Below are 14,468 nucleotides of genomic sequence, written 5' to 3'. Positions count from 1 at the left end.
CCTTCCCCCGTATATGAAGGAGTGGAGGAGGGGGAGGGCCGGCCTCTCTATGGCGCGCCCTAGGGGAGTCCTACTCCCACCGGGAGTAGGATTCCCCTTTTCCTAGTAGAACTAGGAGCCCTTCCAAGTAGTAGGAGTAGGAGAGAAGGAAAGGGAAAAGAGAAGAGAAGGAAGGAGGGGGCGCCGCCCCTCCCCCTAGTCCAATTCCGACTAAGCCTTGGGGGGGGGGGGGGCGCAGCCTCCCCTCTCTCTTTCCCCTAAGGCCCATGTACTCCCCGGCGAATTCCCGTAACTCTCCGGTACTCCGGAAAATACCCGAATCACTCGGAACCTTTCCGATGTCCGAATATAGTCGTCCAATATATCGATCTTTACGTCTCGACCATTTCGAGACTCCTCGTCATGTCCCTGATCTCATCCGGGACTCCGAACTACCTTCGCTACATCAAAACACATAAACTCATAATACAAATCGTCATCTAACTTTAAGCGTGCGGACCCTACGGGTTTGAGAACTATGTAGAAATGACCGAGACACGTCTCCGGTCAATAACCAATAGCGGAACCTGGATGCTCATATTGGCTCCTACATAATCTACGAAGATCTTTATCGGTCAAACCGCATAACAACATACGTTGTTCCCTTTGTCATCGGTATGTTACTTGCCCGAGATTCGATCGTCGGTATCTCAATACTTAGTTCAATCTCGTTACCGGCAAGTCTCTTTACTCGTTCCGTAATACATGATCCCGCAACTAACTCATTAGTTACAATGCTTGCAAGGCTTATAGTGATGTGCCCTACCGAGTGGGCCCAGAGATACCTCTCCGAGAATCGGAGTGACAAATTCTAATCTCGAAATACGCCAACCCAACAAGTACCTTCGGAGACACCTGTAGAGCACCTTTATAATCACCCAGTTACGTTGTGACGTTTGGTAGCACACAAAGTGTTCCTCCGGTAAACGGGAGTTGCATAATCTCATAGTCATAGGAACATGTATAAGTCATGAAGAAAGCAATAGCAGAATACTAAACGATCAAGTGCTAAGCTAACGGAATGGGTCAAGTCAATCACATCATTCTCCTAATGATGTGATCCCGTTAATCAAAATACAACTCATGTCTATGGCTAGGAAACATAACCATCTTTGATCAACGAGCTAGTCAAGTAGAGACATACTAGTGACATTGTGTTTGTCTATGTATTCACACATGTACTAAGTTTCCGGTTAATACAATTATAGCATGAATAATAAACATTTATCATGAAATAAGGAAATAAATAATAACTTTATTATTGCCTCTAGGGCATATTTCCTTCAGTCACTTGTGTTCTACTTGTGCATATAACATCTACGCATAAAACCCGGCTCGGATACCACTGTTGGAGAACGTAGTAATTTCAAAAATTTCCTACGCACACACAAGATCATGGTGATGCATAGCAACGAGAGGGGAGAGTGTTGTCTACGTACCCTCGTAGACCGCAAGCGGAAGCGTTTATCAACGCGGTTGATCTAGTCGTACACCTTCACGATCCGTCCCGATCAAGTACCGAACGTACGGCACCTCCGCGTTCAGCACACGTTCAGCTCGATGACGTCCTCACCTTCTTGATCCAGCAAGGGGGGCGAAGTAGTAGATGAGTTTCGGCAGCACGACGGCGTGGTGTCGGTGTTGGTGAAGAACAATCTCCGCAGGGCTTCGCCTAAGCACTACGAAAACTATGACGGAGGATAAACTAGAGGGGACGGGGTTGCCGACACACAGCTTGGTGTTTCTTGATCTGTCTTGGGTGCTAGCCCTACCCCTCTATTTATATGTTGAGCTTTAGGATCGAAACTTAGAGTAAAAGCCTCCACAAAGTCGGTTTCACCCGAAAGGCAAGAGTCCTTCTCGGACTCCAGGGCCAGACGCCAGGGTTCCCGGCGTCTGGACCCAGACGCCAGGGACCTTGGCGTCTGGCCCCTGGACTCCGCAAAACTTCCTTTTGCGCCTTCCAAAAACCTTGTGGGCTTTCTCCTTTGGCCCAAATAAAGTGTTCTCGTACCCAAACATTTCGGGAAACATCCGAAACCTCTTCCGGTGAATTCCGGAACCCTTCCAGAGACTAAACACTATTATCCCATATATCAAACTTTATCTCTGGACCATTCCGAAGTTCCTCATCATGTCCGTGATATTATCCGGGACTCCGAACAACATTCGGTTACCAACATACATAACTCATATAGTACTATCTCGTCAACGAACGTTAAGCATGCAGACCCTACGGGTTCGAGAACTATGTAGACATGACCGAGACACCTCTCTGGTCAATAACCAATAGCGGAACCTGGATGCCCATATTGGCTCCTACATATTCTACGAAGATCTTTATCGGTCGAACCGCATAACAACATACGTTGTTCCCTTTGTCATCAGTATGTTACTTGCCCGAGATTCGATCGTCGGTATCTCAATACCTAGTTCAATCTCGTTACCGGCAAGTCTCTTTACTCGTTATGTAATGCATCATCCCGCAACTAACTCATTAGTCACATTTCTTGCAAGGCTTTATGTGCATTACCGAGAGGGCCCAGAGATACCTCTCCGACAATCAGAGTGACAAATCCTAATCTCGAAATACGCCAACTCAACAAGTACCTTCGGAGACACCTGTAGAGCACCTTTATAATCACCCAGTTACGTTGTGACGTTTGGTAGCACACAAAGTGTTCCTCCGGTAAACGGGAGTTGCATAATCTCATAGTCATAGGAACATGTATAAGTCATGAAGAAAGTAATAGCAACATACTAAACGATCAAGTGCTAAGCTAACGGAATGGGTCAAGTCAATCACATCATTCTCCTAATGATGTGATCCCGTTAATCAAATGACAACTCATGTCTATGGCTACGAAACTTAACCATCTTTGATTCAACGAGCTAGTCAAGTAGAGGCATACTAGTGACATTCTGTTTTGTCTATGTATTCACACATGTATCAAGTTTCCGGTTAATACAATTCTAGCATGAATAATAAACATTTATCATGAAATAAGGAAATAAATAATAACTTTATTATTGCCTCTAGGGCATATTTCCTTCAAGTAAATATTTATTAAATTTTTTCATTAATATTAAAAATAGTTTTGAGAGGAACCATAAGCGTTTCGGGGTCACCAGAAGGGTTTCGGGGTTTACTAGGTAATACCGGTAAATAATATATTGGTGGAAATTGTTTCCAAAGATGTTATATTAATAATAAAAGGGTCTAATAATATTTAGGAGGATTTATATTTTATTAAATACCAACTGACTTTAAAGGCCAAGTGGTGGAAAGAATATTGGGCCACTTGGGCCAAATAGGGGAGACACCCCCCTTGCCTCTTGGAGAAGCCAATGGGATGCTGAATTGGAGGGGAAATCTCCCTCCTTGGACGGCCAAAGGAGGAGGTTTCCTTCCCCCCTTATGGCACCACTCCCTCTCCTCTAACATATATATACTAGAGGTTTTGGGCACTTTTATACACAAGTTTAGAGCCTCCGCTTGTTCTCTAGTCTAGTTCTACTTGATCCAATTAGAGCTAGATCTAATCCTCATAATTATAAGACCAATGTGGTTCTAATCTCCTCCCTGTAATTCTCCGACGATGATTAGTTTTGGATGGCGAAGCACTGTAGGACCGCGGAAACCGTATACTTGTAAATCGTGGAGATGTCGTGCTTTTGGTCTTCCATTCAAGGGGCTGTTCATGGACGGTTTGAGGGATCATTCATCTACGGTTCTTTCGCTGCAACTCGGAGTTGGTAACGGTCCGATCCAAAGCACATCTTCATAGTTTTCCTAGGTGATCGTAGGGTGATTTTTTTGTTTTCTACTACGTTTCCCAATTTTTTGCACTCTTACCATTTATCTTTGTTGTGTGCATTAATTTTTCGTATGGTAAAGGATGTTTCCTATTTGTGTCTACTATACTAAAGATGTATGGCAACTTTCCGTAACACACCCTTTTGACTTATGTATATTAGTACACCCAATTGCTCACCAGTTTGTGTGCTTCTAGCTAATTTCGGTGTGCGGTCGCTTGTGTCCTGTGATGTTCTAACACACACTCAATGGAAAAGGCAACAACCAAGGGAGATAGGACAATGAAGAAGGGGCCCGCTTGCTATAGGACTAGGTGGAGGAGCAGCATGGGTTTGTCCTCTTTTCCCTTTGATGCACAACCATTTACCCCATTCTCGTCTTTGCCCTCACCTCTCGGATGTTCATAGGTAGGGCATGAGTACAGTGGTGTGCAAAGGGGAGGTAGACCATGATGGTGGTGTGTAGATGTGTGCGAACTGCGTCTGAACATGGCAATGTGTGAGAACTGCCTGGCGTAATGAGCAGTGTTGGGGTGGACTGGTGAGGCAAGGTGGGGGATTCGTTGAGGTATGGAAGGAGACAAGCCTGGGCCAAGCCGTCCGACGGGCCCCAAGGTGTAGTTCCTCCATTTCTTTATACAAGGCCACTATACAATTTTTTCAGTTACCAAGAAAACATAGTCAACTAGTAAATAGAAGGATTAATGTGTAGAAAACCACTCATTTTCCATGCTAACTAAACATGTTGCATGTGGTGCCCTTTTCTCTGCGGCTGCATGGAACATTGCATCAATAAACACCATTGTACAAGGCAAAAATCAAATTGATTCTTCTAGGAAAGAGATACTAGCCTTGTATAGATGCAAATTATATTTGTGGTAGTGGCTTTGTATTAAAACAGGAGGGAGTATGTCAATGCGCTATGTCATCGCCAATTTCTCACTGGGTTCGTAGAATGCAAGGACGATGTGGGAAGAGTGGATAAGGGGGAAAGGGTGGTTGTCAACATTCACTAGAGCCAACACAAGGCGACTCATTTGGTTCCCATAGAGAGAGGAGTGAGGGTACATCATTTTTGGTGAAAGGGTGTGCATTTTTTTACTATTGGGATTGATTAGGCAAGCATCCAACACTAAATTGTTTATCCGCATGCTAGAGAAACTAGTATGCATGTTCACGAGGTGATTATTTTGGGAGTGAGCGTGTGTTATTCATATTGAATTGCTTTGTCTCAATAGGCAACTTGCCCATACTGATTGCTTTCCTATAGACGATATACAATGAAGGAGATGACTGTCTTAGATGAAATGGCAATAGCTTAAGGTCCAACGTGTGCATCTTCCAACGAAGGTACACGAGTGGGTAAGTTTAGTTACAGAAAAAAGAAAGATATATAATTTAGTGTTGCTTCCTGAGCCAAATTACTTGGGAAACCATTTTGATATTCCAATAAATAAAACCAAACAAGTCTTGACAAGGAAAAGCCAATTTTGTGATAACAACCATGGAACTAGCACATTCGACATTTTTTGTAAATGACGTTTTGTACATGTGGTTTTTCATCGAGGGAAAATTATTTGGTTACTATAATAACAAAGTTTGGTAGAAGTTTATACTGCTTTGTTTTAATTGGAAACTAATTAGGATATGCCCCATGCTATATATTGGAAGTTAAATTGACAACCGCATCAGTTTTGGTATTTGGCAAACACATTGATGTAATGACTTGTGAATTCTACAATCACATCAAATTGTCGTATTAAATAAGCCCAGTGAAAACACGAATGTGGAGTTTGGGATAGATAATATCTTTGTATTGGTCAACATGCTTGTTCGTTCGTTGTTTTTCCAATTACCATGCTCACAAAGATGAGCATATCTTATGAGCACAAGAAACCCTGAACTAAATCACATTTTTCATGTATCAAACGTCTTTCTATCTGGTAAGCAACTAACACATCCCACATTTCCTTATGCGACAATTATAAATAAAGAAAAAGAGATAACCAACAACATGCACATCTGAAAACTTCTCATCACTTGCTTCCTAAACTAGCCTAGTACCCTCCAAGCATGCACTCCCATTGAACTTGCTTTTGTGTGTTGTAAACAAACCAATTCATATTACCATCTCCTACCATATATTTTTACATTACTCGTTGCCTTTTTTACCAACAGGTTCAAGGAAACTGAAAGATACAACAAGGATATGACTAACCGATAGATGGATAACCTCATAGATGATGTGACCATGAACTAGAAAGAAGATTTCGCTGAAAGGGAGTGGGGTTAAAATGCATCTACAAAGGAGTGATTTTTTTTGGGTCAATATGTTGGTGGGAGACATAGCTAGAGAAGCAGCCATACAATTGGTTCCTGCTTTTCTGCTACTCTCCTTCTGCTGTCAATATGTTCTGAACAAAATTTTAGCCTACAAAAACACATCGGTTTTTCTGCAACGATAAAGCTATAGAGAGGGGTGAGAAGTTACTGCTATTGTTAAATTTTTACCTAGAACATTAATCTCATTAACTTTAATATTTTTACATTACTAATAACTCCTTTTTCCTCTGAGCACACACATGTGTGCCGCTTCTTCCGAGATACGCCAAACATAGCCATCATTGTGTGTTTGGCTATTTTACATGATCTGACATGACAACATTCTAGACTCAAGATCATCAGCATATGGTGGTGCAAGGTGGCTAGGAGTGGGGTTCCATGGGTGGCGCCACAATTAGGAGGGGTTGCCCTCTCAATCGTTGGATCTTTAAGTCACCCTAATGTTGTACTGCATAAATGTTGAAACTTTATGATGGAGTGGATGTATGGACAAACAACATGACTTGGTTTATCGTACATGTGCGCATGACACACTCGACGCCAGTCTCCTCTTTCACACACGAGTGTGGCAGTGGAGAACCGATGACTACATAAGTTCTAGTCTTGTTGTTGAAGAGAAAAGTCAAATGTTTGCTTAGAAACTAATAATGTAGTATATCGGTTCTGTTCACTATACTTGTTCATAGCTTTATGATATTTTCTATTTTGTCCATGAGACAATTAGATCCCCCATGTTGCTCTCCCAAGGATATAATCACATGCATAAAATAAGTGATCCAAGGACACAAAGTGATCAATTATTTAATGACATCATGAAGTGCGCTTAGCATATCCATTGATCTCTATCCACTGGGACAAATATTGCAGTTGCACTTGCCAAAGATCTTCCCATCACACCAATGTTCGTGGATCCACTTGTCATTCCAATGAAACAGGCATTCAAGCTTGCATTCATCCTTGGTGCAGAACACTGTCAGATAGCGTTGAATGAAACAATTCTCTGCGTACCACAAATGTAATAAAGAATATACTGTAAGAGTGAGACATTAATTGTAATGACAAGATTTTTAAACTAGTACATAAAAGTGATATGATCTCAAAAGCCTCAAAGACTTAGAAAGAATGTGCATCGACATCATATTAGATAAAATCCTTGGTAATACGATATTGAAATCATATGTAGATTTCTCAAGGTTCTTCGTTTGAAATAGCATATGCCCAAGGAAATTTACTTTAAACAAAAAAAGAGAGAAGACACCTGCAGGTGTAGTGCTTCTGAACAAGACAAGCATCACCAGAAAACAAGCAGTGGAAGACCTTCCATCCATTCTTGAATTATACACTCCAACGAGAGCCAAAGGGTCAATCAAGCCTTTCAAAAAATGTCAAAAGCATATGAAATGGCGTGACATCTCAAAACTTCTAGACAAAGACATAGAAAGCAAATTCATAAGATAAGAATACCTACTACCAACAGGTTGTCCCTGATGAAAGCCAAAGTGACAACATAGAAAGCAAAAAGGATTTGGAATGATGTTTCATATATATACTTCTAGACAAAGATATATAAAAGGGAAACCAGTGCATCATATCTTAAGATATATCATCTACATTAACTATATGCTTAGATACAACTTCTAATGCATCATATCTTAATGTACATCATATATATATTAAATACATGCTTAGATACAAGTTCTAAATGACCTATATCTCATTTAATGTGTTTTGTGATAGAGAAAAGCATTAGTTGTCTTTCTTTAGTGCCAAGAGCTATATCTAGATTAACATACAATAAAGCTCTCTTGCCTCATTAAATAAGATACCACATAATATTTTTGCTTGGATGGCATGCTTTAGATATAGTACATAGTGGAGCATTGGGATTTCCCTAATGTTTATACCGAATAATCTAAATGTAAGAACAATTTTCTATTTAATGGCTTCTAGGAATAATTTCTTATCTTCAAAGTTGTGGAGAATTATGCATGCAACATATAGAGATTGGTAACACATGAGAATATCCTTTCACATGCAATCATGGAGATAGAGCGATCTATTATATACTAATGGTAATGATGTGCCATATATATACTTCTAGACCAAGACATATAAAAGGCCAACCAATAAATAACATCTAAATGTATATCATATACATTAACTACATGAATAGATACAAGTTCTAATGCATCATATCTTAAAGTATATCATATACATTAAATGCATGCTTAGATACAAGTTCTATAATGGATTATATCTCATTTGATGTGCTTTGAGATAGAGAAAATCATTAGTTGTCTTGATCTTAGTGCCTAGAGCTATATCAAGATTAACATACAATAAAACTCAATTGCCTCATTAAATAAGATGCTACTATAGATGGCATGCTTTAGATATAGTACACAGTTGAACATTGATACGTCTCCAACGCATCTATAATTTTTGATTGTTTCATGCCAACCTTGGATGCTTTATATGCCTTTATAAGCTAGTATTTATCAATTTTGGGGACTAACCTATTTAACCAGTGCCCAGTGCTAGTTCCTGTTTTTGCTTGTTTTTTACTTTTCAAAAAATCAATACCAAATGAAGTCCAAACACGATGTGTAACATCCCAATTTTCAATTTGGATGTTATTTATAGATCATTCATATGCATCCATGATTTATGCATTTTGTTGCATTTGTTTTAGTTGCATTTTTGATCCAAGAGACCTTAAGCAACTCAAGGACCAATTTGAGAGAGTTGGAGGTTTCACAAAAAGTCCATTTTTGATTTATCAAAATTTGGTAAATTGGATCAAATTGTTTTTCAAAATTCTTTTCCAATTATTTCAAAATAAAGAGAGAAGATAAAATGACTTCTTCAAAAACAGCAAAGAAATATTGAAAATTGAATTTTGAATTTTTGGATATTTTATTTGCAAGTTTATTTATTTATTTACGAAGTAGTTAGTACTAAAATGTTTGTTTTTAGTTTAGGCATTTACGCCCAGAAAAATGTTCACTAGGTCATTAATAAGGCCATATTATTATGTGAATTTTTCTGGTATTTTTAGATTTTTATTTATTTTAAGTTTAGCGTGTTTTTGTCTCTCTGGAAAAATGTTAAAAAAACCCTTCTCCGCCGAACTGGGCCGGCCCAGGACCCTGCCAGGCTGCGGCCCAGCTATCCGCCCGCCCCCGACCGACTCCGACCAGGAGACCGGCCGGCGCACGCCGCCCGCCGCCGCAAGTCCGGCTCGGACTCCGCCTCCCCGCCGCCTTGCCTCCTCCTCCAAGCCGAGGCACCCCGGCCCCTTTATAAGCCGAGGCGCCCGTCCCCCTCCTCTCCACATTGCTACCGCCGCCGCAGCCGCCACCGGGCCACCGCCGCCGCCGCCGCCCGCCGCTGCCGTTAGTCGCCGCCGCACTCCACCGCGCCGCCGGAGCCGACGCTGCCGCCCCCGCCCGAGCTCGACGCTGTCCGCCTCGCCGCTGTCGACCACCGCCGCCGCCGGTAGCTCCCGCCGCCCTCGACCGTCCTATCTGGATCTAACGATCCATATCTCGTTTTTTTTCTTTCGTAGCGTTTTTTTATTTAGTGGACGTTCATCCGTTAGTTTTCGGTGGCGAACGTTTTCGTCCGTTTAGTTTCTGTAGCGAACATTCGTTCGATAGATTTTTATTTTTCTTTTCTTTTTCTGCCAGGGATCTATCCGCTATGATTTATTTTACAGATTAGCCCCTACGTTTCAAACTAGCACAATTTTTTGCTCGTTTGTCCAAATTCGATGAAACCAACGCCAAAATCTTCAGAGCGATCTCATCTATCCAGTAAACCAACTTGAACATGTTTTTGAAAATTTAAAATTAGAATTGGTTCAGATTTGAATTTGAATTTCTTTTGTTCGTATCTTGAGTTTCGTAGCACCGTTTTAGTTGATTCTTTTTGCAAATCGTAGCTAATCACATGTACCTTCTGTTAAGATCTAATCCACATAATTATAATACTGTTAAAAATTGTTTTCTGTTTAGATTAGTTATTTGCTTGTTTTTGAGTTTTCCGGATCTTTTCTTCGTTTTCTAACGGAGGGAGTACTGTTGAACGCTGCTCTGTTCTTTTGATGCGTTTGAGCTGCTGGCAAATTGAAAGTTATCGTGATGAGAATGATCACTCAGGTCGTAAGCCTGTGATGCGAGGTGGTAGAGCATGGGCGAGGGAACCTAGTAATTGCACAGTTTAGACGGCCACGTGGTAGAAAATTCAGTATAGAACGATCAAGATAAAGCGGGATTTGGTAGAAGCTAAGAGGCCGATTTTGAGTTGTGTACGGAAGCACTCTGACCGTTTGTTTTTCGTGGGAGCAGGACACTAATGTTAACTGAATTTGTGTGATCTATGTGAGTGCGTATGTTTCAGGCAGTATGTGATTTTTTTGATAGATTGATTGGAACTTGCATAGTGAACTGTAAAATAATTTGTAAAAGTTTTGTGTAATCATTTATTTCTTGATTTCTGCAAAACGGAAGCATGGCAAGGGGGCGGAAGATGGTGTGGTCGCTTGTGATATTCAGGAAAGCAGTAATGCTTGACAGTGTCATGTTTTTTTTATCCCCCTGTTTCCTGATGTGCATAATAAGGAAGTTTGTTTCCTTATTTTTTCGAGGATACGTCAATGGCGTACCTTAGCTTTATAGAAGGGAGAAAATATGTACAAGAGATTACACATCACTAGTTAGGAGTCACAAACCGACCCTAACCAAGCCTCTACACCACTCCCTAGCTCTACTCGACTACTCTATGATCGGTTGTCCTCCGAAAGCTCCTGCTTTGGCCCAAGTCCTCAGCTCATCAAAGATTGAGTCTACCGTATCCCACTCGTTCTTGATCATGCCTGTGCCGAAGTCCCTCGCATTCCTTTGCTTCCACATCGTCCAACAGATTAGCATCACGAAGGTGTCAAAGCCCTTAGCATCACATATCGTCCAGTTCATCGGCCTTTGCATTCATGGATGGATGATGTCGAGACTGCTTATCTATTCGCTTTCTCGTATCCGTCCACCACTGCACCAATCTTGAGTCATTGGTTGGGCAAATGTCGGCCGTCAAACCCATCTTAGTAATGCAGCGGAACCACACTTGCCGCAAGAACACGCACTGCAGCAAAATGTGGTCAACTGTATCCTCCTCCTGGTCACACATGTAACATTTTGATGCTTGGTCTTGCAATCCGTGCCTAGCTCTCCTGTCCGATGTCCATAGACGATATTGCACCGCGAGCCACATGAACAACTTGCATGCAAGCGGTGCCCAACACTTCCATATGGCTCCGAAGCAGTGGAATCTGACTCCTTCCTCGCATAGCATCTTGTACGCAGATGATGCAGTGTAGACTCCGGACGTATTCCAAGCCCAGATGGGGCAGTCCTCGACCTGAGCGTCCAAATGAACTTCCAGGAGTATCTCCCAAAGGCCAATGAACTAGGTGAGGCCCTCAGTGCATAGGTCACCCACGATATCATCCATCCATGAATGCATGTACATCGCATCTCGCACAAGTCTCCTGTTTACCACTTGTGTCCGCACCTTTGCCACAATCAAGGGTGCAAAATCTTTAATAGCTGCTCCATGTATCCGTCGGTATTTCCAGAACAAGGTCTTGCCTCATGAACCAACTTCCCATTTGACTAGGCTTCCAAAAGCTTGGTCCACCTTTTTGTCCGCGGTCAAGTTGAGGCCTTGCCACGGCCTGGAATCATCAGTGCGTCGGAGCCATTCCCATATGAGTCTTAAAGCGATGCCGTGCTTAAACAGGTCAATAACACCCAAGCCTCCCAAGTGTTTAGGCCTGCACACTCTAGCCCAGGAGACGACACATTTGCCTCCATTCACCGCCTCGGTTCCGGCCCAGAAAATGCCCGACAACCCTTGTCCACTCTCTACAGAGCCCATTTAGGTGCCTCCGCTATCATGAGGTGATGTGTAGCGCGCGCCCTCATTACTTGATTGACAAGAATGAGCCTCCCCGGCCTCGTCACGAGACCCCTTTGCCATCCTGGAAGGATGTGGAGAGCCGTGTCAACAATCGGCTGCCACTCTGACCTTTTGAGTTGCCTGATGCTAAGTTGGAGCCCAAGGTATTTGCATGGAAAGGTGTCGGTTCTCCATGGCAGTGCAGACTTAACAAGCTCTTCATCCTCATTTTCTGCTCTGATCAAGATTGCCGCAGATTTGGAATAGTTTACTTTGAGCCCAGATGCCACTCCGAATATAGCAAGGATTTCTTTAACGCACATGAGGTCTGGCCATGTTGGTTTTATGAAGAGCACCACATCATCAGTATACAGGGACAAGCGCTGCATTGGGCTACATCTATTGATGGTACTAAGCACTCGTGCCTCATGCGCCTTGGAGATGATTGCCGTAAGCACGTCCATGACAATAACAAATAGCGAGGGAGATATCGAGTCCCCTTGTCTCAGTCCTTTAGCATGCATGAACTTGTCACCAGCACATCCATTCACTAGCACCCTCGAGCTGGCGGTGGTGAGGAAGATCGCAATCCAAGAGATCCGACGCTCCGAGAAGCCCTTGGCTCTTAACACCTCAAACAGAAACGGCCACGCCAGCGAATCAAAAGCTTTGGTTATGTCAAGCTTGAGCATCACTCCCTTGGCTTTCCTCCTATGCATCGAGCACGTCATTTGCCGAACCAAGGGAAAGTTATCATGCAAACATCTGCCCTTAATGAATGCGGACTGGTTCATCTATACAAGCTCTCCCATGCGCGGTCTTATCCTGACAGTCAGTAGCTTGGAAGCTATCTTGGGCATACTATGCACAAGGCATATAGGTCGGAAGTCGAACACCGCGCATGCTTCCGGTGTCTTCGGTATCAGAGTGATCAGAGCTTGGTTGAGCCTTCCAAATCCCCTTCCATTGCCAAGGAAAAACTTGTGAACCGCAGCAACTAGATCCACCTTCTCCCACGCTTTTTGAAAGAAAATGCCAATGAACCCGTCCGGCCTAGGTGCTTTGTCCGAAGGCATATCCTTGATAACTGCCCAGATCTCATCTTCAGAGAACACGCGATCTTGGTCCGAAAGATCAATGGCCCTGACATCAAGCCCCTCCAAATCAAGTGTGAAATCTCGGGCTCCATCCTTGCCTAGCAGGTCCTTGTAAGCTTTGTAGAAGGCTTCCTCCTTGCCCTTCTAATCCATGAAGATGCACCCATCCATGGTCAAGGAAGGAATGTAGTTTTTCATATGTCTCCCATTAGCTACCAGGTGGAACAACTGCGTGTTAGCATCCCCTTCTTGAAGCCATGTAATTCTTGACCTCTGTCGCGCAATAGTCCTCTCTAGGGATGCCAGCCCTAGTACAAGCTGTTTTAGGGTTCGTCTAAGCCATCTCTCCTCCTCAGTCAGAATATGACTCTCCTGAGCGTAATCAAACCGCAGGATGACTATGTTCGCAATAGCAATTTGCAGCTTTATGTTCCCGATCTCCTTCTGCCCCCATGTAGCAAGCGCTCGGGCTGTGTTTCGTAGCATGATGTATAAGCGCAAGAACGGGTTGGTGATATTCGGATCGCAGAGCCAGGCCTCCTTGAATACATCCAAAACCCCATCCATTTTGACCCAGAACTTTTCAAAACGGAACCTCCTTCTGGCATGCATGCGCTCCTCAAGTGCAAGATGGAGTGGGCAGTGATCGGAGTGCTCGGTAGATAAAGCTTGCAGCAAGCACTCCGGGTGATCTAGCTCCCAATCTACGGAAACAAAAGCACGGTCGATCTTTGTGAGCGTGGGTGTCTCCCTTACGTTGCTCCACGTGAATTTGCGTCCATGCAAAAAGAGCTCCTTGAGCGCGTTATCATCCACAAAGCGTTTGAACTTCCCCATCATTCTCCTGTCCAAGTTAGAGTTGTTTTTGTCTGCCGCATAAAGGATGAGGTTGAAATCTCCCAAGACTAGCCATGGCCCTAGACATAGTGATCTACGCTCCGAAAGCTCATTAAGGAAGTTAATTTTGCGCTCATCTTCCTGAGGCCCATATACTATTGTGAGCCACCATGTCTCTCCCTCCTTGGGCAAGACGTACGCCGAAATGCTATGGGAGTCATTGACATAATTTGACAAGAGGACCCGTGTGGTGTCCCATGCCAGAAAGATACCACCTCTAATGCCCAACACCGTTAAGTAAGTGAAACCATCATAGTTCGGCCCCATGCATTGCAAGATTACAAAAGTGTCCACCACCTCAAGTTTAGTTTCTAGGATACA

General features: G+C 43.0%; 1 protein-coding gene and 1 long non-coding RNA gene across 3 annotated transcripts; both read right to left on the bottom strand.

The window, feature by feature from the left end:
• Window positions 1–6,970: 6,970 nt before the first annotated feature.
• LOC120964123 (uncharacterized) lies at window positions 6,971–7,723 on the bottom strand. 2 transcript variants are annotated; one of them, XR_005755777.3, is made up of 3 exons: window positions 7,663–7,723; window positions 7,457–7,570; window positions 6,971–7,198 (listed from the first exon to the last, which is right to left on the bottom strand). It is a non-coding gene; the product is annotated as an uncharacterized lncRNA (long non-coding RNA). The 2 variants fall into 2 exon arrangements; XR_005755778.2 differs by having other exon boundaries at window positions 7,667–7,720.
• Window positions 7,724–12,947: 5,224 nt separating this feature from the next.
• LOC141023096 (uncharacterized) lies at window positions 12,948–14,087 on the bottom strand. Its single transcript, XM_073499408.1, has 2 exons — window positions 13,566–14,087; window positions 12,948–13,394 (listed from the first exon to the last, which is right to left on the bottom strand). The coding sequence occupies exons 1-2, from the start codon at window positions 14,085–14,087 to the stop codon at window positions 12,948–12,950; spliced, it is 969 nt and encodes a 322-aa protein (XP_073355509.1).
• Between the last annotated feature and the right edge of the window lie 381 nt (window positions 14,088–14,468).

The sequence above is a fragment of the Aegilops tauschii genome, chromosome 5, assembly GCF_002575655.3.
Source record: "Aegilops tauschii subsp. strangulata cultivar AL8/78 chromosome 5, Aet v6.0, whole genome shotgun sequence".
NCBI classification, from domain to species: Eukaryota; Viridiplantae; Streptophyta; class Magnoliopsida; order Poales; family Poaceae; genus Aegilops; species Aegilops tauschii.
The sequence above is the reverse complement of the archived record's forward strand: the minus strand, read 5'-3'. Positions and strand labels throughout refer to the sequence as shown.

Excerpts from the sequence above, each read along its gene's own strand:
- LOC141023096 (XM_073499408.1), bottom strand. The coding sequence starts at position 14,087 with ATGGGGAAGTTCAAACGCTTTGTGGATGATAACGCGCTCAAGGAGCTC. Across the intron at positions 13,395-13,565 it reads GACGAACCCTAAAACAGCTT|AAGGGCAAGGAGGAAGCCTT; the intron begins GTACTAGGGCTG and ends TTCATGGATTAG.